Source organism: Apis mellifera, linkage group LG2, assembly GCF_003254395.2.
Source record: "Apis mellifera strain DH4 linkage group LG2, Amel_HAv3.1, whole genome shotgun sequence".
In the NCBI taxonomy this organism is placed as follows: Eukaryota; Metazoa; Arthropoda; class Insecta; order Hymenoptera; family Apidae; genus Apis; species Apis mellifera.
This window is the reverse complement of record NC_037639.1, coordinates 2,497,651-2,517,671: the sequence shown is the minus strand read 5'-3', so window position 1 is coordinate 2,517,671 and position 20,021 is coordinate 2,497,651. Positions and strand designations below refer to the sequence as shown.

Sequence of the window (20,021 nt, the reverse complement as noted above, 5' to 3'; positions counted from 1 at the left end):
CCTAAGCATATTTTTACCTCGATGGTTTTGTTAATCGCCAAAATTGCCGTGTTTGAGGTTCGGAGAACCCACGTGTGATTAGCGAAAAACAAATACACAACGTATCACTGTTTGGTGAGGATTTTGGGCAAAAGGCATTATTGGACCATACTTTTTTGAGAATGAGGTTGATCAAGCAGCAACTGTTAATCGCGTATTCGATATCGCGACATGATAACACAGTTCTTTCTGCCGAAATTGGATGATATTGGTGTGGCCAATATGTGATTTCAACAAGATAATGCCATATGCCATACAGCCAATAAAACAATTCAATTACTGCATGAGACATTTCCTGGTCGTGTATTCTCTCATTTCGGTGATCAGAATTGGCTTCCTAGATCATGTGATTTAACATCATTAGATTTCTTCTTATGGGTTCTTCTTATTATAAGTCAAAGGTCTATGTTAACAATCCCACAACCACATGTGCATTATAAGAGGAAATTAAACGCTGCATCAACGAAATTCAGCCACAATTATGCAGAAAAATGTCATGAAAAATTTCGACGAAAGGGTGCGTATGTGCCAGCAAAATCGTAGAGGCCATTTGCCCGATGTGTTATTCCATAAATAACCCTATCCTATGTACTTTATGATTCACTTAAAAAATAAATATTTAAAGACTAAAAACAATTTTATATTTAATTCAAATCTTATGTTAATTTTGGAACACTCTATATATATAAGCTGGGAAAATATTAGCAAAATATTATTGATTAAAACTGGAAATATTAAAATATTATTTTTTATTAATTAAGATGTATAAAAAAATAAATTAAGATGCAAGAAATAAATAAAAAATTAAATCATAATAATTTGCAATAATGAACAATATATTTTTTTTTAAATGATATTATAACTTTTACTTTATACAAAAAGATTTTATTATATACAAAAATCTGCTAACTTTTCCTATTGCAATTTACAATATGCAATAAATGGAAAATCATTTACTTTATCTGTCATATAATCGGCTGGCCATATATACATATAATAATTTTTGTTAATAAAGTTATACATACAACTACATACGACTATATACATACAAATTGATATTTCAAAATTTTTGGCACATTCTGTTTATGAATTGTATTAATTAGATTATTATTACTATGAAAAATTATAAGTAATTTCGCTTACCATAATTAATATAATACTAGCTAAAGTAAAGACAAGTATGCTCAATCCAATGGCATTAAATATTATAAAACGAAACCAATTAATCATTTTTTTTGCATATCTAAAGAAAAAAAAACATTTATATTATATAATTATAATTAATTTTTTTCTTATTTAATCTTAATTAATCTTCTTAATTAATTTTACTCAAAAAATTTATTGATAAAAAAAAGATAGAAACAATCATTAATCTAATAAATGCAAATAAATTGATTAAATAATTAATTTTATTTTTGTAATTTTATTTTTGTAGCTGCAAACGATCAGCATATTAATATTAGTAACGTTCTGCAATTCAACGCATAAGCATTCAAATCTTGGTGCTGTAAACCAAAGTAAAAGTGATCCGCACATGCATATGCACATTGATAGCTAAGGAAAGATTGATATCTGATGGCAAATACGAGTGTGTAATTAAGTTGAAATGGATATTCTGCATCGCAGGAAAGAGAAGTTGATATGAATACAGATCCAATCGTAAATGCCAAAGCGGTCAAATACATACACGTTATATTACATCCCCAAACAGTTTTAAATTTCGCAATATATTTTTGGAAAATTTCTATTTCATATTCTTGCGTTTCTTTTATGCAGATTTTCATCTCTTTGATTATATACTGCACAATCTCCAATTCAAATATTAATTTTTTACACCATATTTTTTTATAAACGCACATCGATCAAGTTTCTATTTGAGAGAGAATTATTTATAGAAGATAATACTTTACAAAGCATATGACAGTTTGAATAATATTTTGAGCCACATCTATAAAACGATGATAGTTCTTAAAAATACGACATTGTCCGTGTGAAATAAATTGAATATGACGAAAGAAGAAGCAGCATGCAAGCGCTAACAATACTAATTATCTGTAACATTTTGAAAATGAACACTTGAGTTTTGCCACTATTGACAGAAAGCGGCCAACACAAAGCTACGCTCAACCAAGTAATATGGATAGTTTTCTCAGGTATCATTTCTTTTACCATATTTTCGAGGAAATACTACAACAACAAAATTGATTGATGAATCAATCGAAATAAAATTTAACCGATACAATAAAACGAAATATGTATTCTTCGATTGTATAGTTACATCACTTCGAAAACGAGTAAATATTTATGTTGCCTATGTTGTATAAAGTTGCTTCATAAATAAGAGAAATTTAATAAATCATAGCAATATAACAATTTAAAGCAAATGTAATATCGGTTACTGTTTCCTGTGTACTGTGTACCTGTAGGATACACTTGCGCTCCTAGCTCGATAATAGTAGGTAATTATTGGTTGTATTATACATCTGTGCGATTTTAGACAGGTGCAAAGAAAAATTATCACGCAAATGGATTCAGAATTTCTTTTAAAGTAGCATTTGGTAGAATACATTCGTTTTACGTAAAATATTTATGTAAATCATAATAAAAAGATATTATATTCAATAGTATTTGGCTACTTCATGAAAAGAGAGTAAAAAAATTTATGTAGTAGTACAAATATTTCTGAATAGAATAATAGATTAATTTATATAATATTATATATATATATTTTATAATATTCTGCGTTAAAGCGTTACATTACATATAATGAATTACATTATATGTTAACAATTAAAATAATATAATTTTAATACTATTATATATTTATATATATATATATATATATATATGCTTTATATATATATATATATATATAGGAAAGAGAATATTAATTTAAAAATTGAATAAAAATTGAAATTGTATCAATATATATTTTTTTAAACTATTATTTCATTGACATTGTAAAAAAAATGGTACAACTTGTATAAGCATCATTAATCTTTTCATAGCGAAAAATAGCTATTGTAAATGTATAATTATAAGAAATACAATAATATAAAGAAATAATAATACGAAATAAATAAAACAATTTCAAATCAATTCAATTTAATTCAAAGTGAATACTAGAATAAAAGAATATATTTTTTATTTTAAATAATTATAAATACCTTAGCACATGCGTTAGAATTTGAATTATTTTCTTTTAACTTGGCTTTTTTTTGTTTTTTGTTTAGTTGCATCTATATCTTTCTTGGACTAAGTTCTTTTAATAAGAAAAATGTGTAATAGAAAAGAAATAATAAAGTAAAATTTAAAAATTTTAAAGGCATAATATTTCTCCAAAAATTGTTGATTCGGTTGATTGAAGACTTAGTATCGAAATGAAGATTAGACTCTATGAAAAATAACAGTGCATAGAATCATAATAATTAATTGCATTTTTTTAATTGTTTGGAGAAAATTCGAAAAATTGTATTATTTATTAATTTTTGAAATAATTCATATTTCAATATGCATTCTCTGATCAGATCTGAAATCAGTGACCATATTAACAGAACAACTTCTTAGTCCTTTTTTCAAATCAACAGAAAATAAATCGAACTTTTAATTCCTGATACTTCTAATGCAATTAGGTAATTAGATTAAGAATATTTGTGAAAAATTAATTTGATCTTATCGATGTGTAATAATCCTTTTGAACAATTTTTTTTCTGTATATATAATCTTCAATTGTTCGTAATTCTCAAAATATTTACAAAAAATAATTGCTATTGCATTGAATTTCGCTTATACTTATATATTCCGTAACTTTTTATTTGATTATTTATTTTTTTTATTTATATAATGATAATAAATCAATCTAGTAGTTGGATTTTAATGAGTTTAGTAAAGTACCAATTTCAACATATATTATTTCAACATATATATATTAATCTTGAATATTTTACATATTCTTAGATTGTGATAATAAAATATAAAACAATTTGGACGATCGAAATTATAATGACTAATCTTATTTAATATGTATTATTATAACAGTACTAATACAATATATTAATTATTTATTTAATTAATACAATTTATTAATTGATTAAAATTAATTATAAGAATTTTTAGTTGATGATTTATAAAATTATCAGTTAATTTTAAATAAAAATATCAATTATTAATCATCATTTAATAAAAAAGATTAATATATTATATTATATATAAATTATTAATTTTATAGTCAAGGAAATATTAATAAATTATTTATTAAATAATAACAATTTAATTGTTAATCTTATTGAAATATTTTAACAATTATTAATAAAAAAATTAAATTTATGATGGATTATTTTCTATGATAACACGTATAGCTGTGAAGATAGAGAAAGCATTGGATAGATACTGAAATATTATCATTTACATTAACTTATATTATAATTCGTATTTGAATATTAATTTAACTTACCGAGCAATAATAACGTAATGATAGCTCTGGCAATATACAATTAATAGAAAGAATTATCGGCTGCTGATACATCAATATGTTTAACAGATTCTTTTGCATTCTCAATGTCTGTTCATACCATATTGTATTGTATACACTTTTTGAAACATTTATACTCTAAGAAATATAAATGATTCGGTATATTTAAAAAAAAACATATATAATTATATATTTATGTAAGTAATAAAATATAATTTACCATATCCTTCATATGATCAGCAGGCCAAGCATACATATAAATTTCAGTGAGGAGAGTCAAAATCAAAGTTATAAACTGTACTTTCACAATAAATGGTGACTTCTGTTTGTGATATATATTGTTAATTATATTACATTATACATATTATATTATTAAATATAAAACAAAAACGTTACTTACTGTTATCATTATAATACCACCTAGAGTCAAAGAAAATATACTTACTCCCATAGCACAAAGTATTATAAAGCGAAAACTAATTACTACTCTTCTTGCGTATCTAAAGAAAAAAATTGCAATAAAAATACAATATATTCGGACATGTAGCTAAAAAATTTAAAGGATAATTTTAGAAAATTAGAATGAAAATAGAAGAATGAAAATTAGAATGAAGTATAAACAATAACAACATACAAACGAATAGCTCAAGACAATAGCTCAAGCAGAAAATATAATAATTCTTAAATCAAATAACAAAAAATATGCAAATATTTATTTTGACATTGTCACATAAAAAATACTATTTTGAAATAAGTTGAAAAGTTTCATTGAACTATAAGAAAATAGAATTTCAAATATCAATATTTGATTAGATTATACAACCGTACATAAACAAATCATACTCAATCCAAATTCAACATTTACAGAAATAAAAAATAAAATATTATCATCCATGATACTTATTGGTCTGATTAATATAATAATTAATCTGATTAATATAAATATAAATTTATTTTTATTTGTTGTAATGAGTTTATTTTTGTTATGAAAAGATCATTAATTATCAATAATTAAAAAAAAAATTTCTTGGCTTATCCTTTAACCTTTTTACACATTTCATTCTAACATCCGACATATAATTATGGCATTACCTTCTTATATGTAATTGTTTCTTAACGCAAACAATCAGCATACCAATATCTGTAGTTTTTTGCAATTCTACGGCTAGACATTCAAATCTCGCAGAAACGAACCAGAGCAAAAGAGCGCCAAATATGCTCAAGCATGCATGTCCAGCGCATTGAAAGGCAATTAAACTCTGTTGCAGATATATGATAATCTTCATTGATGTACTGTTAACTTGAAATGGATATTCTGCATCTGCTGGGAAAGATGCTGACGAAAATACAGGTCCTATTACGAAAACGGTTGCAGTCAGATATATACATGCTATAGAACATCCATAAAATATGTGACATTTCTCTATATATTTATGGAAAATTTTCTTTTCGTATTGTTGTGCTTCTTTGACATAAATTATCATTTCTTCGACTACATGCTGTAATTTCGAAATTAAATTAACAATTTTTACCCGCTATTGAATTTCATTAATTATTATTTTGGTATTCATTTTTTATATATATATATATATATATATATATATATATATATATATATATATATAAATGATTTCAAAATTCATATAATTTTAAATGATTTCGTATATCATAGTTTGTGAAAACAATAAAATAATTAATCGTATAGTTAAATAACAAAATATTTAATTTCTTACATAGTAAAAATATGGTAAATAAGATAAAATAGATAGAAACTTACTTGCAGAGAATCGTATTTGATGAAGCATATAATAGTCTGCACGATTACTTGAATCAAGCCTACTGACAAAGCAATAGATTTAGAAACAATGATAATATCATTGAAATGCAGGTAAACCGAATATAATAATGGTAGAAGCAACATAAAAACATTAATAATACTAATTATCTGTAAAATTTTGAAAATAAACACTTGAGTTTTGCTACTGTTGAGGGAAATTGGCCAACAAAAAGTTATAGCTACGCTGAACCAAATAATTTGAATAGTTTTTTCGGATATTATTTGTTTTAACATAATATTAAGAAATTCTTCGTTTTACGAGTAATATTTTTAATTGGTACAATAGAACGATAGAATGCGAAGACTATTGTTCAGTTAAGTTGATTGATTCGAATACAACTGAATATTTCTTGACGTATAAAATCAGTTCTTAAGTAAAAGGAATTTAATAATACTCATATGCAACCGTAAGAATAAAAAATAGTCTATCCTTTACTGATTTTCTAATAAATAATTCGAAATAATTATTTTTCTTCAGGTAACTGAACGATAACATGTAATTATTGGTTGTATTATACATACATAGGCTTGCTACTTGAAAAATTATTAAGCAACACGCATAAGAATGAAGTTATCTACATATTATCGGTCATTATAAGAACTTACTCTTATGATATTTACGAGATGATATAATATGTAAAACGTTGAAATGGTGGAAAACATTTTTTTCTAGTTTGAAAATATCAATTGTGAGTGTTGTGCATAAGAAATATAAGAATGAATGAAAAAATGTGCAATAAAAAAGAATAACCATAAAATTGTTGATTTCGTGGATTGAAGATATAATAAAAATGGAAATCGACAAGATTTCACATCACGACAAGATTCATGATGTGAAATAATGGACAATAAATATAATAACTACATACTTTCTTAATTTGTTTAGAGGAAAGATTGTATTTCAAATATAATATCCGGAGAAGAAAGAAAATAAATGAGAAATAAATGAGAAGCACGAGAGCAAAATTCTTGTTTGCTATTCACAATTTCCAATAAAAATTCTTCTCCGTAATATTATTTAAAATTCAGTAACCGCTTAAAAAAATAATTATTTTTATTGATATAATAAATTTTTATTCAATAATAGTGAAGTATAATAATTTAACTATAATAATATTGACTAATAATCAATGAGAAACAAATCGAACTCTGATTCCTAATATTTCTAGCGAAATGTAAAAGTAACTAGATTGTATTTATGGAAAATTAAATTTTAGTCACTTTAAAAACGTACGATGTCCTCATAGAATTTGATCATTTTTAGATGTTGTTAAAATTAAAAACAACTTCTTTTTATACATACAATCGATGATTGATTTTAGTTTTCGAATATTTGCAAAAAATGATTAATACTGTTACATTATATTTCTTCTATTCTTATGCATTCATGACAATATGTGCACACAATGATTTTTCATTCACTTCTTATATCAACATTTCATAATAACAAGTAAGAATAAACAATCAGAGTTCAAAATATTTCAATTTCAGATTATACATCGATTATACATATTTCATAACGAATGCTAAAATAAAATGTAAAGCAATCTTTAGATGATTAAAATTGATGGAAATTATGATAATAGCAATATCAATCTTACATTTAATATATATCATTATATAATTTAATAATAAATTTTAAATAATTGTAAATATGATTTATTAATTGATTTATCGTAATTGATTATTCAAAAAATTAATTCTAAATATTCTTTATTATTTATTAAATTTAATTTAAAAATTATTAATTAAATATTAATCATTCTGAATTATCGTTTGATAAAGAAAAGATAGATTGATTATAGATATGTAATTCGAATCGAACATTTATTTCACAATGAAACAACAGTCAATTATTAATTAAATATTTAATACATCACTTTGTATAAAAATTTAATTAGTAAACTATCTTCAATTATATAATAGAACATTATTAAATTTATCATGGATCATCTTCTATCATAACACGTATAGCTGTGAAGATAGAGAAAGCATTGGATAGATACTAAAATATTATTATTTTGTTATTTTTTGTTCTTATTCATACATATTCAGTCATAATTGGTATTTTAATTTAACTTACCGAGCAATAATAACGTAATGAAAGTTCTGGCAATATACAATTAACAGAAAAGATTATTGGCTGCTGATATACCAATATGTTCAATACATCCTTCTGCATTCTCAATGTTTGCTTATACCATGTTATATTGTATACACTTTTTGAGACATTTGTACTCTAGAAATATAAACGATTTAGTATATTTCAAAAAAGATATATATATATATAATATACTTATATATTTAAAATGATATATTTATATATTTATATATTTAAAATAAATATAAATGATGCAATATGTGCAATAATTCACCATATCTTTCATATAATCAGCAGGCCATGCGTATATATAGATTTCTGTGAGCATAGTCAAACTCAAAGTTATGAACTGTACTTTCACAATTAACGATACCTTCTGTTCATGAATGAAAATAATTAAATTATATATATTACATCGTATATATACATAAAAAATATTGAAAGTTACTTACCATTATCATTATAATACCATCTAGAATCAAGACAAATGTACTCACTGCTATGGCATAAAGTATTATAAAACGAAAACTAATTACCACTTTTTTTGCGTATCTAAAGAAAAAAAAAAGAAGGGAGAACTAATTTTAATAAAATTACAATGTATTCAGACAATATAGTTAGAAAATTTAATGTAATTCTTAAAACTAAAATAAAAAAAAATGAAATATAAAAAAATTTTGAAGATTTCGTTTTTTAATTGTTAACAATTAAAAATTGATATGAGAAATTTTCTCTATTTAAACGAAATATAGAAAACAGCTCAGTAGTAAATACAATAATTTTCAAATAAGCAGATTAAAAATCTGAAATTTCATTATTTTCCGTTTTTATTTTATTTTGCTTTCTTGAATAATAACTTAAACTTTTTACCTATTCCCGAACATTTTACATAAATGCATAATTTAATCCACGATTTATACCTCCTTATACGTAATTGTTTCTTAACGCAAGCTATCAGCATACCAATATTGGTAATTTTTTGCAATTCCACGGCCAAACATTCAAATCTCGCGGCCGTGAACCAAAGCAAAAGTGCGCCAAATATGCTCAAGCATACATGTGCAGCGCATTGAAAGCCAACCAAAGTCTGTTGCAAGTATATGATAATTTTCACTGACGTGTAATTAATTTGAAAGGGATATTCTGCATCTATTGGAAAGGAGGCTGGAGAGAATGCAGGTCCTATTATGAAAGCAGTTGCAGTTAAATACATGCATGTTATAGAACATGCATAAAATGTGTAGCATTTTTCGATATATTTGTGAAAAATTTTTTCTTCGTATTGTTGTGCTGCTTTGATACAAATTATCATTTCTTCGATAACATGCTGTAATTAAAAAATAGAATTAAAATTTTAGGAATATTATCCTATATAAAAATTCGTCTTATTTTGATTTTGATGAATTCATTTTAAGAGATATTAGTATTAAAAACTACTACATAAATATTATATAATGATGAATTGTTATATATTTTATGCTAATTCAATCAATATTTCATATTGTAAACAACTTTTATTCTAACTCATAAAATTTCCAATATAAATTGCATTTGAAATGTGAGAATATACACAAACTTTACGATAAAAAGATTATGAATTAAAAAAAAAAAAACTGCCGAAAAAAATCACTCCATTATATATATATATACACTTAATATTATACAGCATTATATATTATACCTATAAAGTATATGTATTATACATATTATATATTATATATAATATATAGACAACGTATTATTAAAAATTAAAATTTTTGAGATTGAAAAAAATTTTTTTTTAAATAGAGAGAAAAATTATTTATTTATTCTCGAGAATTCGATTGTTCACAGAAGAATTGTTTAAATGATTTCAAATGATTTCATGTGATTTTATGTCAGAATTATGTATAAGAACAATAAAAGTAATCAATTCTAAAAAATATTTCATTTTTTATGTAAAATGTGATAAATAAAATAAAATTATTGAAAACTTACTTGCAAAGAATCGTATTTAGCGAAGCATATGATAGTTTGAGTGATTACTTGAGTCAAGCCAATTGATACAGCAACACATTTAGAAACAATAATAACGTCATCAAAATGCAAATAGACCGAATATAACAACGGCAAAAGCAATATAAAAGCATTAATAATGCTAATTATTTGCAGAGCTTTAAACATAAACACTTGAATTTTGCCATTATTGGCAGGAAGTGGCCAACATAATGTTAAAGCTACGCTGACCCAAGTAATGTAGATAACTTTTTCAGGTGTCAATTGTTTTAACATAATATCAAGAAACTTTTCTTATGAATGGAATAATATTTAGTGTTTGTACAATAGGACGATAAGACAATAAAACGATATGTAAATGTTGTTACACTGATTCGAAAGCAACTGAATGTTTACAGACATTATTCGTGTAAATTACTTTTTAAGTAAGAGGAATTTCATATGAAACATAATGATAACGTATCGATCAATAATTTTCTAGTAATTTTCTTATTACTAGGTAACTAGATAATAATATGTAATTATTAGATGCATTATATATATTAGGACGAGTTATGTTACTAGAAAAACGTATAGTGCTTAGTAAGAGTGGTATTCACTAATATATAATATTGTAAAACGTTCTCTAGTTAACGTTCTAACGTTACTTACATATTTAATCGTTGGAATAATTCATCCATTGACAAGGTAATAAACTATACAAGAAATTGTAATTATGGAGTAAATCTTTCTTAGAATTTAAAATACTGTTATGTCTATGTGTGTATTATAAAGAATATGCAATAAAAAAGAATAATCGCAAAATTATAACGCACGAGATATTTTGTAAAATGATTTTATGAATTGAAAATTTGATATCATAGTTTTAAAATTATCATCTCATGATTTTGCAATGTGAACAAAGAGACAATAACAAAACCATTATAATTAACTTTTTATTTTTCAATTGTTCGAAATATCAAAGATTGAATTTGTTTCATATATAATAATTTTGAAAAAAAAACGAGCGATAAGACCAAAATTTTTATTTATTTCATATATAAATTATTAGCATTTTAATTTAAATTAAGATGGTAACTATTAAAAATTATTATTTTATTGATACAATAAAATTCAATAATAATAAAATATAATATTTTAATATAATGATATGGAATAATAAATATAGTGATAAAAATTATGAGATAATTCAATTCTTTGTTTCTGCCACTTGATAATTTATTATTAAAATTAAAATTAAGACATTCCTAGTTTTACTAGATATCATTTTTGTTTTCCAATGCATCATGTGTAAAGAAAAAAGACAGAAATAATAAAAAATCAAATATATTTTGAATTAAAAAAAGAATTTCGTTTCTCTAGTATTTTGATATACATGAAAAGATCAGAATTCGCTTATTATAACCGATATAACTACATTGGCAGAATAAGCCTATTATAGTCTTTTTTTCGAATTGATAGGAATCGAATTCTTATTACCAATATTAGATATTAGATTTTAATATATTTATAATATATTTATTAATTAATATAATTAATTATAAAAAATTTAATTGATTTATTATATTAATTATTAATTAAAAATAATAATTGTTATTTAATAATAAAAAAATAGATTAATAATAGATTTGCAATCCGAATTAAATATATAATTCATAACAAAGGAAATAACTATTAATTATTAAATAAATGCTTAAATATATTATTTGCATAAAAATCTCGTTAAGTATTTTAACAATTACATAATAGAAAAATGTTAAATTTATGATGAATTATCTTCTATGATGACACGTATAGCTGTGAAGATAGAGAAAGCATTGGATAGATACTAAAATATTATTATTTTGTTATTTTTTGTTCTTATTCATACATATTCAGTCATAATTGGTATTTTAATTTAACTTACCGAGCAATAATAATGTAATGTAAGCTCTGGCAATATACAATTAATAGAAAGAATTATTGGTTGTTGATACATTAATACCGTTAACACATCTTTCTGCATTCGTAATGTCTGTTTATACCATGTTATATTGTATATACTTTGTGAAACATTTATGCTCTAAGAAATATGAATGATTTAGTTATACTTCAAAAAATACATATTTATTTTTAAAATTATACATTTATATAAAATATAATTTATATTAAAATATAATTCACCATATCTTTCATGTGATTAGCAGGCCACGTATATATATAAATTTCTGTGAGTAAAGTCAAAATCAAAGTTATGAACTGTACTTTTACAATAAATGGTGCCTTCTGTTTGGGATATACATAATTAATTTTATTATATATATTATATAATATATATTTATATATAAAACAGAACTTTACTTTTATCATTATAACTCCACCTAAAGTCAGAGCAAATGTACTTATTCCTATGGCACAAAGTATTATAAAGCGAAAACCAATTACCACTTTTTTTGCATATCTAAAATAAGAGAAAATTAATTGCAATAAAAATACAATGGGCTAATGCTATTAGAAAACTTAAAAGAATAGTTTTAAAAGAATAGAAGTCAAAGTAAAATAAAAATAAAATATAACAAAATTATGAAATTTTCTTCTTTAGTTAAAAATAATTAAAAATTGCTCAATATTTAGAAAAAGAATAGAAATAGAAAATCGAACATGAAAATCGAATCTTCATAAAATAGAAAATAATCATTTTATTTATGTCAAATCTAAATATAAATATAACAATAATTAGAATTTTATACAAATGAAAAGCAAATTCTCAAACATAATTTCGTTAGTTTTGATTCACATTATATTTTAGGTTCTTGAATTATCCATAAAACTTTCTACTTTACCCAAACATTCGATATATAAATATTTAAATTGAATCTGGAATTTATTACCATGTCATTTTTACCTCCTTATATGCAATTGTTTTTTAATGCAAACAATCAGCATACTAATATTAGTGATTTTTTTCAATTCCACGATCAGACATTCAAATCTTGCGGCCGTGAACCAAAGTAAAAGCGCGCCAAATACGCTTAAGCATATATGTGCAGTGCATTGAAAACCAACTAAAGTCTGTTGCAAATATATGATAACTTTTATTGATTTATAATTAATTTGAAATGGATATTCTGCATCTGCTGGGAAGGAAGCTGGCGAGAATGCAGGTCCTATTATGAAAGCAAGCCCAGTCAGATACATACATATTATAGAACATCCGTAAAATGTGTAGCACTTCTTGATATATTTATGGAAAATTTTCCTTTCGTACTGTTGAGCTTCTTTCACATATGTTATCATTTCTTCAATTACACGCTGTAATTTAAAATCAAATTTAAATTTTTAAGATTTTCCGTTTATATCGAACTTTATTCATTGTTTTGATACTCATTTTTTAAAAATATTATACTATAGAAAAATTTTCATACAATAAACAGTTGAATACATATAGTTTACATGAGCTCAATTGTGTTATCAACGCTTTTATAAGTTTTTAATAGTCTATCGAACTTATAATATATATATATATATATTTTTTTTTATTCGAAATTCTATATTTTGAAACATAAGAAGATGTTTTAAAATAGAATTATTATGAATGAAAAAAATATATATTTTGCCAAAAAGTTAACTCCATTATATATAATATATACAATTTTTTATTAAAATTAAAATGTTGAGTTTAAGTGATTTTCTTTGTAAAGTAAGAATATAATAGAGAGAATTATAAATATTTATAATGATAGCTCACATTTAAAAATTATTGGAAAATTATTTAAATGATTTTAAAATTTATGCGATATTAAGATTTCAAATAACTTCGTGTGATTCTAAATATGAAGCTGATTCCGTGTAAAAAGAATTTAATTGAGAAGAAAGAATAATTTTATTAATTATACTAATTAACATTTTATTCAAAATTAAACAATAAGTGTTTGAAAAGTTTTAGTAAATAGAATTAAAACTATTACTTTCGTAGAGAATTACTTTTGTAATTTTATTGATTTTGTTTTTAATCTTTTATATCGATTTTATATCGATTTAAAAAATGTTATAAATATAATTCAATGAAAATATAAGAAATTTCTAATCGATATTTTAAAATTAGCAGCATCAAAATAACAGGAGAAAAAAAATTAGAATATAAAGTTATTAATAATTTTAATATGAAAAAATTTTGTAAAAATAAGATAATGTAAAAACTTACTTGCAGAGTGTTGTATTTAACGAAGCATATAGCAGTTTGAATAATCATTTGAGACAAACCTACACACAAAGCGATAGATTTAAAGACAATAACAATATCATCGAAATGTAGATAAACCGAATATAGCAATGGTAGAAGCAATATAAAGGCATTAATAATACTAATTATTTGTAGAGTTTTGAACATAAATACTTGAATTTTGGTACTATTGGCAGGAAGTGGCCAACAAAAAGTTATAGCTACACTGATCCAAGTAATGTGGATAGCTTTCTCAGGTGTCAATTGTTTTAACATAATATCAAGAAAATTCGATTTATAATATTAATATTATATTATATATAAATCGTATAATATTTAATAGTATAACAAGATACTAGAAAAAAATGCGAAAGCTATCGACTACTTAGATTTACATTGATTCGAAAGCAACTAAATGTTTGCAGATGTTTTTATCCGTATAAAATTCTCTTTTAAAGAAAAAGAATTTTATAAATCATATAGAACGTAATAGTTAATGACAATGTATCGATCAGTAATTTTCTTGCTACTAGATAACTAGACGATAATATATAATTATTAAATGCATTATATATGTATATTGACATAGGTTACAATGCTAGAAGAATAAATAAGGTTATAGTTATCAAACAACAAGAGTAGTATTCACAAATGTATAATAATATAAAATTTTCTCTAGTTAAATAACTATATGTTTAGTTATTAGAAGGGCTTCTGTGATATTTATTATAGATAGATAAAGTACAACAAAAAATTAAAAGCTTTCTTTAATATTTAGAAACATCTATCGTCAGTATCTATGTATATAAAAATGTCTATATATGTAGTAAATGAATAACAATAAAAAAAAAAAATAAAATTAGATTTGTTGAATAAAAACTTAATATTGAAATTGGTTCGTGATGTGAAAAATGTGCAATGAAGATAGAAGAATATATTAATTAATTGCATTTTATTTTTTTTTTATTTCAAATCCGAATCAAACTTTGATTTTTGATATTTTTAATAAGATGCAACAGATCACTATTGTGGATATTTATGGAAAATTAAATTCTGATCAATTTATAGACAATATCTTTATAGATTTTTAAATATGTTATAGAGGAAAGAATTTTGAATAATTTTTTTCTGTACATATTATGATTGGTCAGTCTCAGTTTTCGAAATATGCAATAAAAAAATTGCTAGTACTATATTGAATTTCAACTTATATTATAATGCTATATTATATTTATACTTATTCGTGACATTATGTACATTAGCATACGACAATTTTTTATCTATTATTTATTATTATTAACATTAATAATTTATTATTATTAACATTAATAATAATAAATAATAGTGATAAGCAACTAAAATATGATAGGTAAATCTGTTTGAAAAAGTTACTTTCTTATGAATTAATGAATTAATAAATCATAATGAAAATTACGATTAGCAAAAGCAATATCAACCTTATATTTAATGATGTATTATTATATAATTTTTAGAATGATTTATCAATTGATTATAAAAATTTGATTTAGATTAATAAAATTATTTGCTAATTATCAATTAAAAATATCAATTGCTAATCGACATTTAATAAAAAATATAGATTAATAAGTGGTTTGCACAATTAATTATTAATTAAATACTTAAATTAACGTTTGCATAAAAATAATTGATTAATTGAAATATTTTAACAATTATTTAATAGAATAATATTAAATTTAATATTAAATATTAAATTAATTATCTTCTATGATGACACGTACAGCTGTGAAGATAGAGAAAATATTGGATACATACTGAAATATTATCACTCTATTAATTATATATTATTCTGAAACGATATCTGAATTATTAATTCGACTTACCGAGCAATAATAACGTAATGAAAGCTCTGGCAATATACAATCAACGGAAAACGTTATTGGTCGCTGATATATCAATACGTTTAAGAGATCCTTTTGCATTCTCAGTGTCTGTTTATACCATATTATGTTATATACACTTTTTGAAACGTTTATACTCTAAGAAATATGAACGATTTAATGTACTTCAAATAACACATAATATATTATTTTTATATATAATCATAAATTATATATATATAATTATTAATTTACTACATTTATAAATATAAATAATAAAACATAAATTACCATATCCTTCATGTGATCAGCAGGCCATGCATATATATAAATTTGTAGGAGTAAAACAAAACTTAAAGTTACAGACTCTATTTTCATAATTAATGGTGCCTTCTGTCATAAATTGAATAATGAATTATATTATAAATGTTATATTGCACAAATATATGAAACAAAAATTTTACTTACCACTATCATTATAATACCATATAAAATCAGAGCAAAAGTACTTACACCGATGGCATAAACTATCATAAAGCGAAAACTATTCACCACGTTTCTTGCGTATCTAAAGAAAAAAAAGAGAGAATTAATTATAATAGAAATATAGTGTATTCGGATGAAGAAGGTAGAAGAAGATTTTCTATCTATTTCATTTGATACATAAATTAAATCTAGAACACGTGTTATTTTTTACCTCCTTAAACGTAATTGTTTTTTTATGCAAATAATCAGCATACCAATATTTGTGATTTTTTGCAATTCCACGATCAAACATTCGAATCTCGCGGCTGTGAACCAAAGCAAAAGCGCACAAAATATGCTTATGCATAAATGTCCAGCGCATTGAAAAATAAGTAAAGATTGTTGCAAATATATGATAATCTTTATTATCGTGGAATTAACGTGAAACGGATATTCAGTATCTACTGGAAAAGGTGTTGGCAGGACTATAGGTCCCATTATGTAAATAATTACAACCAAGTATGTGATTGTTAAAGAACTTCCGTAAAATATGTTGCAATTCTCGATATATTTGCAAAAAATTTTCCTTTCGTATTGTTGTGCTTCTTTGATACAGATTATCATTTCCTCGACTACACGCTATAATCAAATTTAAAATTTGATGTTATATTGAAAAATTCTATGTTATATTGAATTCTATTAGTTGTTACTTTTATATTCATTTCAAGAGATATTAAAATTACTATACAAAAGTTACAATTTACAGGAATTTGACTAATTTTACATTATCAATAAGTTTTTACTTTATTTTATATATTTTTTATATATTAAATTTATATATTAAAATATATTTTCATTAGAAATTGTATTATATTTGAATTATAAAAAAATATTTAAAATTAATAATGAAAAAATTATGAAAAAAAAAATTTGTTGCCGAAACAAAGTTTCTATTATATGTAAATTATACACTGTACATACACATAATCTTTTACTAAAATTATAATTCTTAATAAAATTAAGATTAAGAAAAAATTTTTGTAAGATTATGTATAAAAGAAAAAAGAAAATCTATCTTAAATTATAAATAGATTATAATTCAGCTATTTATAGGAGAATTGTTTGAATGATTTCAAAATTTACATAATTTTACGATTTTTTAATTTTTCAAATAATGTAATTTTGAATGCAATTATAAAATTGATTTTAAATAACAAGAATTTTAATGTTTTAAAAATAATAATAATTAATTTATATTAAAACTAAACAATATTTAATATTTTTCTTTTAATTTTTTTAAATATTAATAAATATAACTGAAATTTATTTACTGATTTTATATCGATTTTTGATAAATGCTTAAATATCAAATATCAGTTAACTTCTCCGTTATTCTTATAAATGATTTTTTGAAATTAAAATTTCACAAATTTTATAAAATATTCAATAAATGAATATTAGATTAGAAAAAAATAATAATTGTTATTAATCATGAAAATAATTTATTTTAAATATCAAATAAATAAATAAAATTTTTTTTATTCCTCCTATATATAAAAAATTTATAATGAATAGATACAATTAAGAAATATTATAATAATAATTCAAAATATAAAAAACTTATTAATATTTTAGATTAAATATTAAATATTATTTTATAAAATTAATAATATTAAAATAACGAAGAAAAAGAAGCAAAAATAATTATAAAGTAATCCATGTAAAAATATTTATTTTTTTATGTGAAATGCGGAAAAAAGATAAAATAAATACAAACTTACTTGCAGAGAGTTGTATTTGATAAAGCATAATATAACAGTTTGAATAATCATTTGAGACAAACCTACTAATATAGCAAGAGATTGAAAAATAATGGCAATATCATCATAATGCAAATAAATAGAATATGACAACGGCACAATCAGCATAAAAGCATTAATAATACTAATTATTTGTAAAATTCTAAAAACAAATATTTGAATTTTGGTACTATTGGCAGAAAGTGGCCAACAAAAAGTTAAAGCTACACTGAACCAAATAATGTTTATAATTTTTTTAAATGTCATTTGTTTTAACATAATATCAAAAAACTTTTTGACTTTTTGAATCGAATAATATTTGATAGTATATCACATTAGAATGATATGTGAAAGCTTTTTATCACTTGAATTGTTGCATTGATTCGAAAGCAACTGAATATTTTCAAATGCTATCTATATAAAATTGCTTTTTAAATAAGAGGAATTACATAAAGCATTAACAACAATGTATCGGTTAGTGATTTCCTACAAGTAATTTTCTTGCTACTAGGTAACAAGTATAATATGTAATTATTAGTTGCATTATATATATATATATATTGACAGATTGCAGTGTTAGAAGAATGAATAAGGTAGCTATTAAGCAAGAAGAGTATATACTCACAAATATATAATCTTATAAAACGTTCTTTAGTTAGATACATATTTAATCATTAGAAGAACTTCCACGATATTTATAAAGTATATAAGACATTGAAATGGAGAAAATTTTTTTTAAAATTTAAATATATATATATATATAAAATATCATCATGAATGTTCATATTTATAATATAAAAAAATGTGCAATAAAAAAGAATAATTATAAAATTATAACGCACAAAATATTTCATTGTTATATTTCATTATTTGATATGATCAATAAAAGATTTTTGAATATTGAAATTACGAATAAATAATTATTTAAATAATTATGTAATATTTATGATACAAAATTGACTTATATTTAAAATATACATCTGTATAAAATATTATAAAATATATTTACTATATATAATACAGCAACAAAACATAGAAATAAAACTTTTTTTTGCTATTCATATTTTTTAATAAAAAAAAGAAATTGCTTTTAATAATAATATTTAACTTGTAGAAATTTTCTAATATACCGTACTATTTAAACATAATTATTTTCATTATGATATGATAAATTCTTATTCATTTATTATAATAATTTATTTAATTTAATTAAATAATTTATTTAATAATTTTATTTAATAATTTAATTAAATA

The 20,021-nt window shown here is 22.4% G+C and overlaps 3 protein-coding genes across 10 annotated transcripts; all 3 read right to left on the bottom strand.

Moving 5' to 3' along the window:
* Positions 1 to 848: 848 nt before the first annotated feature.
* Positions 849 to 7,886, bottom strand: LOC102655559. 3 transcript variants are annotated; one of them, XM_016910996.2, is made up of 6 exons: positions 6,288 to 7,886; positions 5,603 to 6,009; positions 4,911 to 5,010; positions 4,731 to 4,832; positions 4,493 to 4,648; positions 849 to 1,282 (listed from the first exon to the last, which is right to left on the bottom strand). In XM_016910996.2, the coding sequence occupies exons 1-6, from the start codon at positions 6,579 to 6,581 to the stop codon at positions 1,262 to 1,264; spliced, it is 1,080 nt and encodes a 359-aa protein (XP_016766485.1). In that variant the 5' UTR covers positions 6,582 to 7,886; the 3' UTR covers positions 849 to 1,261. The 3 variants fall into 3 exon arrangements, with proteins under 3 accessions (XP_016766485.1, XP_016766484.1, XP_016766486.1); XM_016910995.2 differs by lacking the exon at positions 849 to 1,282 and adding an exon at positions 4,284 to 4,428 and having other exon boundaries at positions 6,288 to 6,581; XM_016910997.2 differs by lacking the exon at positions 849 to 1,282 and adding an exon at positions 4,294 to 4,397.
* A 260-nt stretch (positions 7,887 to 8,146) lies between these two features.
* Positions 8,147 to 10,878, bottom strand: LOC100578724 (uncharacterized). Of its 2 annotated transcripts, none has more exons than XM_016910999.2 (6): positions 10,426 to 10,878; positions 9,369 to 9,775; positions 8,901 to 9,000; positions 8,723 to 8,824; positions 8,431 to 8,586; positions 8,147 to 8,321 (listed from the first exon to the last, which is right to left on the bottom strand). In XM_016910999.2, exons 1-6 carry the CDS (start codon positions 10,717 to 10,719, stop codon positions 8,307 to 8,309), a joined length of 1,074 nt encoding a protein of 357 aa, XP_016766488.1. In that variant the 5' UTR covers positions 10,720 to 10,878; the 3' UTR covers positions 8,147 to 8,306. The 2 variants fall into 2 exon arrangements, with proteins under 2 accessions (XP_016766488.1, NP_001314879.1); NM_001327950.1 differs by having other exon boundaries at positions 8,290 to 8,352; positions 10,426 to 10,719.
* Positions 10,879 to 12,140: 1,262 nt separating this feature from the next.
* LOC100579011 (odorant receptor 43a-like) lies at positions 12,141 to 19,391 on the bottom strand. Of its 5 annotated transcripts, none has more exons than XM_026439167.1 (6): positions 16,507 to 16,593; positions 14,627 to 14,685; positions 13,328 to 13,734; positions 12,607 to 12,883; positions 12,350 to 12,505; positions 12,141 to 12,271 (listed from the first exon to the last, which is right to left on the bottom strand). In XM_026439167.1, exons 2-6 carry the CDS (start codon positions 14,672 to 14,674, stop codon positions 12,206 to 12,208), a joined length of 954 nt encoding a protein of 317 aa, XP_026294952.1. In that variant the 5' UTR covers positions 14,675 to 14,685; positions 16,507 to 16,593; the 3' UTR covers positions 12,141 to 12,205. The 5 variants fall into 5 exon arrangements, with proteins under 5 accessions (XP_026294952.1, XP_026294950.1, XP_026294953.1 ...); XM_026439165.1 differs by lacking the exon at positions 16,507 to 16,593 and having other exon boundaries at positions 12,607 to 12,708; positions 12,784 to 12,883; positions 14,627 to 15,291; XM_026439168.1 differs by lacking the exon at positions 16,507 to 16,593 and adding an exon at positions 14,819 to 14,909.
* Positions 19,392 to 20,021: the final 630 nt, after the last annotated feature.

Bases quoted from the DNA above. Each gene is read 5' to 3' on its own strand.
- LOC102655559 (XM_016910995.2), bottom strand. From the start codon at position 6,581: ATGTTAAAACAAATAATATCCGAAAAAACTATTCAAATTATTTGGTTC. The intron at 5,011-5,602 runs GTAATGCCATAA...TTTTTTCTTTAG, and splicing joins AAACAATTACATATAAGAAG to ATACGCAAGAAGAGTAGTAA. The intron at 4,649-4,730 runs GTAAATTATATT...TATATTTCTTAG, and splicing joins CTGATCATATGAAGGATATG to AGTATAAATGTTTCAAAAAG.
- LOC100578724 (NM_001327950.1), bottom strand. From the start codon at position 10,719: ATGTTAAAACAATTGACACCTGAAAAAGTTATCTACATTACTTGGGTC. The intron at 8,825-8,900 runs GTAAGTAACTTT...ATTCATGAACAG, and splicing joins ATGGTATTATAATGATAATG to AAGGTATCGTTAATTGTGAA. The intron at 8,587-8,722 runs GTGAATTATTGC...TTATATTTCTAG, and splicing joins CTGATTATATGAAAGATATG to AGTACAAATGTCTCAAAAAG.
- LOC100579011 (XM_026439164.1), bottom strand. From the start codon at position 14,920: ATGTTAAAACAATTGACACCTGAGAAAGCTATCCACATTACTTGGATC. The intron at 12,506-12,606 runs GTGAATTATATT...CATATTTCTTAG, and splicing joins CTAATCACATGAAAGATATG to AGCATAAATGTTTCACAAAG. The intron at 12,272-12,349 runs GTAAGTTAAATT...ATAATATTTTAG, and splicing joins CATTACATTATTATTGCTCG to TATCTATCCAATGCTTTCTC.